The 8,076-nt window shown below is 36.9% G+C and overlaps 1 protein-coding gene across 1 annotated transcript; it reads right to left on the bottom strand.

The window, feature by feature from the left end:
• Positions 1 to 3,823: 3,823 nt before the first annotated feature.
• Positions 3,824 to 5,385, bottom strand: LOC122065566 (F-box protein SKIP23-like). The gene has a single exon (XM_042629382.1). The coding sequence runs from the start codon at positions 5,291 to 5,293 to the stop codon at positions 4,067 to 4,069; it is 1,227 nt and encodes a 408-aa protein (XP_042485316.1). The 5' UTR covers positions 5,294 to 5,385; the 3' UTR covers positions 3,824 to 4,066.
• Positions 5,386 to 8,076: the final 2,691 nt, after the last annotated feature.

Raw genomic sequence — 8,076 nt, 5'->3', positions numbered from 1 at the left:
TATTGGGGCCCTAACAGGACCATAACACCCTCATAGGGAATCATGGCTTGTGCTAAACAGAAGGCCACGATTCTTCTTAGGCTCGACTTCTAACATATCAGTAAGCTCCAGCAAGCAAACCAGAAATAGAATGTAACAGCACACCAAAACCGTATAGTGTTTTAACTCTTAAGACTCTTGACAATATGTACACTCGAGGACGAGATATAATTATTAAAGAAACCAACAACACCCATCTCTGGTATATCGCATGACAATGAACAAACAGAATTTTTCAGAAATCAAAACTAGTACATGGTAGTCCTGATGGGACTGATCTTCCCATTGAGTGTAGTTCTCCTAGGCCTGAACAACTCTTAAAAATTGTAACCTCATCTGATAGTTAGATGCTGGAATATGTTAAGGAAATGAAATTAGAAAGTATGCCTCACAAAATAGCAACTCACAGAAAGTACTCAACCAACCATCAGATCAATCTGGAAATACTGTTGAAGGAAGAAATGTGTTGGAGCATCACAGTGTCAAAACTTGAGAAGGGTCTGATTATCAGAACTGGAGATCAAAGGTGTTGGAGATAACTGCAATAGCCACAGGATATGTCTTTAATTCTTCAGGTGGTATTTCAATGGAGCAGCAACAAGATGGCATTCGAAGGCCAACGATAACTTCCAGCAGCAGCAACAGGTCATCAATTGTGTCTCAGATATCAATCATATCACAGAAAAAATAAAATAGAAACTGAGAATAAACAGAAAATGGAGGAGGGATAGGGGAGGGCCTCTCACCCATGGGTCTCTCACCATAACTGCCTCACACAGCAACTGAATCTCATAGCACTCAATGGCAAAGCCAATTTTCTCAATTTCAAATCGATTACGGCCCCTGTTTTTGTTAATAGCCTTCAAATTCCACATGCATGGAGGAAGATTCATTACAAAATAGAAATCTAATAAAATTAGAAACTATACAATAGAAATTCCTAACCAACTAATGTCATTAAAATAAAAGAAGATTCTACTTTCTAAAACTGAACATAGAAACTAGATAATGACAACAATAAAATATGATTCCATCCGCTTGATAACTCCAATTGGGGGCCCACAAGATTTTCTAGAAATTTCCAATGCAACTGTAACTATCTCCAGAAATGTCCTTCTATTGGCCAGAATGGGCCCCACATTATTGTTCACATGAACAGTACTGTTCAACAGTACCACTGTTAACATTAACAGTTGTACTGTTAATGTTAACAGTGCCACATAACGTAGCCTCCTTGAACTGCACATGTAGGCGATAGTTTCTCTATTTCAGTTGCATAGTATGTTCTAGTTTCCTAAGTAGGTTTAGTTTCTATTTCTCTGTTAGAGCCTCTCTTCTTTATATAGATGTAACCGACACAATTAATGATGAATAAGAACGAACAGTTGAGTTTTGCTTGAGGGTGCCCCTGTTGCATGACAGCCGGAGGCTTTGGGTTCTCTAATAATTTCCCCTGGCTCAGTTCTTCTTCTCCCCTTTCCCTTATTCTAGTTACTTTTCTCTTTTTATTCTATATCTCCTTCCTAATTCTCCTGCCTTTTTATTCCCACTTTTCCTTGCTTCTTTCCTGTCCATCATACTGTTTCTTTTCCCTAATCTCTGAATCTGCGGTACTTGCTGGTTTGAGAAGTTTGCTCGAATCCCATCGATCCCTCTCTTCCCTCACTTTCTCTCTAATGCTTTTGTGTTGAGTCGAGAAACAGCCTCTTTGCAAAGCAGGGGTAAGGCTGTGTACATTATGACCCTCCTCAAACCACAATAGCTAGAGCCTCGTGCATTGGGTACGTACTTTATTTATTATATATATAAATATATTATTTTCTTTTTTTTTTTATATTATTTTTTTTTTTTTTTTTTTTACTTTGGTTGTGAGTATCTCACTTATGTGAGTTCAACCCTACAGCCTTCCTTGCTATAAGCTTCTCTGTTGAGAGGAAACCAGCTTAAATAAATAACTGCTCTGCAGTTACTGTTTCTCCTGGTTTTTGCAAACCATTGGCTAGATAATTTCTCTAATTTGGGAATTTCATGGGACGTAATCAAGGGGTCTGTTGGTTGTGAACCTTCTCTAAAAATTTCAACCAATTTGGATGCTTGGACGCAGAGTTTGATAGATCTCCTGATTCTGACCTCCATGCGACGGGTTGAGTAGTGCAGAAGGTATTTCCTTCTTATTTGTTTTTAAAGGCAGATTTTATAATTGCACATGAGCCCATGTCTTCCTACATTGTTCCATTCCTTCTCCATCCCTTAATAAGTTTCCAGAAGTAAACCCCCCCTACCAATTTAAGAACTGCAATTACATTCACATAACTGGAATCTCATTGATTGGGTGGGCCCATTAGCGACCCAGCACTAGGGTCTTCAAACCCACGGTCAAATCACTAAGGATTCTCTCATCTCAAATCTGAATGTCAAGTCATATTTTACAGGCTCAATTTACTGCTTTTAATTGTTCAATTGACTGGAATTTCAGGATGATCAAAATTGTTTCAATCAAGATATTTAGTTTTCTCTCAAACCTAGTTTGTCCTTTTCCTGCGATCCAGTCACAAGCTAATTGCCCACTGTATGTACCGTGGTTCGAGTTTAGCATTGTATTAATAATACTCCGGTTTGATAATTGAAAATCCTACCTATTGATTTCAGAGTCTGATCTGGATTTTCAGTTTCCTAAACTCAGCAGGAAACCACCATAACTTTCAATCTGACCATCGGATTCAGATCCTGTTACGCACAACCTTTCTTCCTGTTGATCAGGCTACTCGATTTGAATTTAGACACATCAGTAGATCTGTTTGAATTCCTTATTGATTTTCTCTCATTACTGATTTGGTTCCTAAATTACTACAATTCTGGTTTTCTAAGGGATTTCTGAATTCCTAAGCCATAGGTGATTTAGAACCCCATTAATATCTGCTAAATTAAATCAGTTCTTCCACTAGGGTAAGTATCAATACTCTTTAGCATTGAATTAAGGGTTATCCACATAACTACGGATCTTTTAGAAGGCCATAATCTGTTCACTTTGATGACCAATCCATCCTGCTTCATTAATTAATTGATTCATTAACTTTAGAGGCTCTTTGAACGGTAGTGAATGATAATCAACTAGTTTCTTAATGTAGAGCAATGAGTTTTTTTTTAATAGAAATGCCCTGCCATCTACTTATGTCCCTTGTTGCTGAATCTGGAAAGTCTAACTGTTATTGCAGTTTTGTCATCAATATACACTGGACTGAAGTGAGTTTGATTTAATTGGAAAAGTATTAGATCTATTCTAGTATCCGGGTGGGGGAGGGGTTATAACTGAAAATTTATTGATTAAGAAGAATAGTACAAAGATACAACACTTCAGGCAGAATCTACTTTAATATCCTGAAATACGTACAGATTCTTTCCCCTTCTTGGCAATGAATTATTTTATTCATCCAAAAAAAAAGTCTGGATTTACTAAAATTTAAAACGAGGGAACCACAAATTATTCTTCTTACCAAAAGTTAAAAATTTATCACGTTAAATTTTTATGTTTCACAATTACTGAGATGGAATGTTTCTGGTAGATTGGCTAGCTATCATGTTGACAATGGATTACAATGCATAATCATCTATTCACATATATGTAAAGGATGCCTTCAACAAAAGGAGAAGTAGACTCATCTTAGATGCCATGACAGGTAAATATGAGGCCATTCATCCTTGACAATATGCTACTATCAACATGCATAAAACTTTGCAGCTTATTTAAAACTATGTAACTCAGCTCATCAGGAAGATCATAACATACATGGATAGAAAGTTCCACTATAATGTAACTGAAAGATGAGAGTATACAGCAAAAGAGAAGAAAGCTTCACAGAACTATGACAAATCCAAAATAGGTTTACCAGAAGTATAATTAGGAAATACAATATAAATATGTTCCATCTATGCTCAACATCACGGTAACTCCAAAATCCTTCCAAAAAGATCAAATCTCCCACCAAACTAGATATGGCAATGGAAAAACAAACTCAGGATCCCATTCTTAAGAAGTGCTAGAGCATCCTGAATCACAACCCACCGCGCCAGCATGGATATATGGCGGATACCATATGGGTGGATACATAAATAAACCACGAACATTGCAGAAATTGAAAGTTTCAAGAGTTTTATCTTCTAAGTTGAACACTCCCCTATCATAAGTCCCAAATGACTGCATAGTATGACCATGAAAACATGTACCTATGAAGTAGATGTGGTTACCCTTACATCCACGGATATCAGAGGCAGAGACAGAGAATGCACTGTTACGGTCCAAGAACAGACAACGGTTGCCTATGTTTTTAAGCTTCACCAACTTCCTTCCACCAACATCTATCTTGTAAATACTGAAACTAATGGTTTGGTTGTGGCACCGCTGTAGCCATCCAGGATGCCTTATAACCAGCAACAAATCCCCTGAAGACTCCACCAGATAGTACTTAGTATCCATGGTATAACAGGGAATTCTCATAACCGCCTCCAGTGTTGGAGAAGGACCATCCAGGCCAGAAGCTACAAAAACTTGGCACTTATTTCTTATGGCATAAAATCGACCATTGTGAAAGATGATGTCTTTGTAAGGCCCACTATAGCCTTCAAAACTTGCCCAGTTCTGGTCTTTCCCAAGCCTAAAAAAGGCCAATTTCTTAGGTTTGAGGCACATGGCCATAACCACACCATCAGTTTCAAAAGAAGAAGAAGAAGACGATGATGACCCATCTGAGGAAAGACCCACGATGACTTTACCTACAAATACGCGGCGCAAGAAACCATCAATTTTGGGTATATCAGGGAACGATTCAAAAGTAAGCCGAGGAAGCTGAAGGTGGGCTTTTGTAAAGGGATTTAGTAAGTGAATGTCTCCATGGGTTCGCAAAGTGACAAGCCATCCAGCCGTGTATCCACAGACCAATCTGCCGGAAGCTTCTGCAAGCCGGAGCAAGTGAAGCTCATGATCGGGATCCGCAAGATTGACCAAGCCAAGGAAGAATGGGTCATCTCTACTGTCGTCATAGCAGGTTCCGTAGTTCGCGAAGTAGTTTTGGAAGTAGTTGCAGGGGAGCATGAGCCAAAAATGGAGTTTAGGGGTCATGGATCTCCATGGGCTGCAAACGCAGCTGACTCGAATATGATCGATAGGACGTAGCCTCTCCAAAATTATGTTGAAGAGGTCGTTTGGAAGTTTAGACCAATCAGCCTTGGGTTGTGTGGTGAGGTTAGGGGTCTCCATGGCCAAATAGGTGATGCCTGAAGACTGGGAACTAGAGAGTGCAGCAATCCCAAGGAAAAAATGAAATTGGGATAGGGAAGGTTTTGACTGTAACTCTGCTACTGTTTTTTTTATTTAAGAAATTTTTCTATTATTAATTTATAGGCCTTTAAATCCAATCATATAGATCCACGTGGCATTTTATTTTGAAATTAGACCACAAAAATATGAAAAATTACCACCCCTGTCCTGTACTTTGTTGGAATGACATATTTCCTTTTGTTTTAGGGTAAGGTGTCAACATATAACCGAAACCATTTATCCGAACTGAAATCGATCCATTATGCCCAAAATAAACCGCACCATAGGGCTACTATCTGATTTTGGTTTTATAGGCCATATTTCCAGTTCGATTTTGGTTCAAAATCGTAAAATAGATGGTTAACGAAAACCAAGTGTTAAAGTATTTTAAAGCTTTTAAAGTATTTTAAAGCTTTTAAAGTTTTAGTATTTTGATTTTTTATGGGTCTTATGAAAAAAATAAAAGGAAAGTACCAACCAAGATGGCAAGGCGAGATGAAGTTTCACTTTCACACGTCTTGATTTTCTGATTTTCAGGATCATAGTTAATTAGTTATCGTATGTGTAATTTTTTACATAATTAGAAATATATTGTCCTTATCGGGAAAAAAAAGAATATTGTTTTGACTCTTTAGGAAGTTTATTGCATGTAGGATTCAATCTAGTTATAGGATTCACGTTAGCTATGATATTCTAAGCCGACAAGACTTCTTTAATATTATATCTATATATAAAAGTTGCAAAGACAGATTTTGAGAGAATAACACTTCACAACTTACAACATAGAGGTAAACTTCTACATTTCTACTATTTTGCTCTCTCCCTCTCTGATATCTAATCTATTAATCGGTTGTAAATCGGTTGTGAATCAAATAACAAAACCAATTAGAAACCACTAAAACCAAAATCTGAAGAAAATGATTATGATTTCATCTTATTCTATGTGGTGCGGTTGAGGTTTCACCTTATCAAATGTCAATTGAATTAAAACTGAACCGAATAATCGAAACTACACTGTTTGACACCCCTATTTTAGCAAAAATAGCCAATACCTAATCTCTTTGTGCCTATTAAGTTGGCTATGTTATGTGATGATGTCACTTAAGAATAAACCTTCTAATGGCCAAAATACCTTTACGGTAGGGTAAGATTATCTCTATACCCTTTTGGCTTCATCTTTTACCTTTGGTTTCATCTTCAGCTCCGACAAAGTTGAAAGGGGGAAAGCAAGCAAACACGATCAACTTCTTCTACCTCATCTCACATGGTTGTAACTCTTGAAGGATCGTTCATAGTTTTTATCAGTTAAGTTTTTTTTTATAATGAAATAAATACTCAATATGGCATTTCTGTTATTTTTTTTTTTTTTTTTGGCTCAGGTCATGGTTTGGAATATGTTTAACATGAGATTTCTGAATTTTGCGTTGCCCATGGTATGATTCACTAGACCAATTGTTCCTATACTCCATAACAAAATGGAGTAACAAAACAGAAATATAGACATCTTATAAAGGCTACACATGTTATCATATTCTATATGCATGTTCCAAAGCAATTTTGGTGAGATGGTGTGTTAACTACATGCTATTTCATTAATCGTATGCCATCATCTGTTCTTAACAACAATTCCCTCATTTTCTATTTCTTTCCTGGTGTATTTCATTTTGGTTTACCTCCTCATGTTTTTGGGTTTGTTTGTTGTGTCCATTACCTACACTTATTCTGATAAGCTTTCCCCTAGGTATACTAAATGTGTTTTCCTAGGTTATCCTCATACCCAGTAAGGGTATCGACATTATGACCCTATCTCTCATAGGTATTTTGTGTGTGCCGATGTCACATTCTTTGAGGGAAGTTTTTACTTCTATCCATCTCCTACCTCTTTTGAGGACAAGTGGCATACTGTTATTGCTCCTCCCTCATGTTCCCCCTTTAATGCCATTTCCTGATGCTTCTAGTGTTTAGTCTACACCACCACTATAGGTATGTCAACGCATGAACAAGTAATCACAATAGAATGTGGTTCCTACTATTCCCACGGTTTGACCACTTCTACCAACTTCTTCCTTTGATGAAGTTCCACCTCCTTCCTTGCCTTCTGACTTAGTCACATTGTGTAAAGATACATGTACCTATACTCAAAAATCTATGGTTGTATATTCTATAAATAAGTTTGTTTCTCTATTCCATATCATAATACCCAAATGGCACATTTATATAAATAACTAAACATGAACCGATGAAGTAGATGCGGTTACTCTTACATCCACGGATACAAAAAATGCTTCTATTTCTTATGGTGTAAAATCGACCTTTGTGAAAGGCGATGACTGTGTAATTCCCACCACAGCCTTTAGAGCTTACCCAGTTCTGTTCCTTTCCTCGCCTATAAAAGACCAATTTATGAGGGGATTGGTGCACATAACCATTACCATGCCATCAGTTTCAAAGAAGAAAACCCTTTTTTTTTTTTTTAAGAAAAACACTACTAGTAATTTGTATGCAATTAAATCCAATCATATAGGGACACGTGGTTAAGATATTGTTTCCTGATTATACCATATAAATAAGGAAATAACTTGACACCAAAGTGGTGGATTAAGAAGTTATTATTTTATCTTTTTTCCCTTTGACCTGTCCTTAAAAGTAAAAAAAATGGTAAGATTACAACAAGGTTTTCCCTACTAATAATGCATCAGTTATTTTTAAGTACTGGGGAAAAG

Source organism: Macadamia integrifolia, unplaced genomic scaffold (assembly GCF_013358625.1).
Source record: "Macadamia integrifolia cultivar HAES 741 unplaced genomic scaffold, SCU_Mint_v3 scaffold2051, whole genome shotgun sequence".
In the NCBI taxonomy this organism is placed as follows: domain Eukaryota; kingdom Viridiplantae; phylum Streptophyta; class Magnoliopsida; order Proteales; family Proteaceae; genus Macadamia; species Macadamia integrifolia.
The sequence above is the reverse complement of the archived record's forward strand: the minus strand, read 5'-3'. Positions and strand labels throughout refer to the sequence as shown.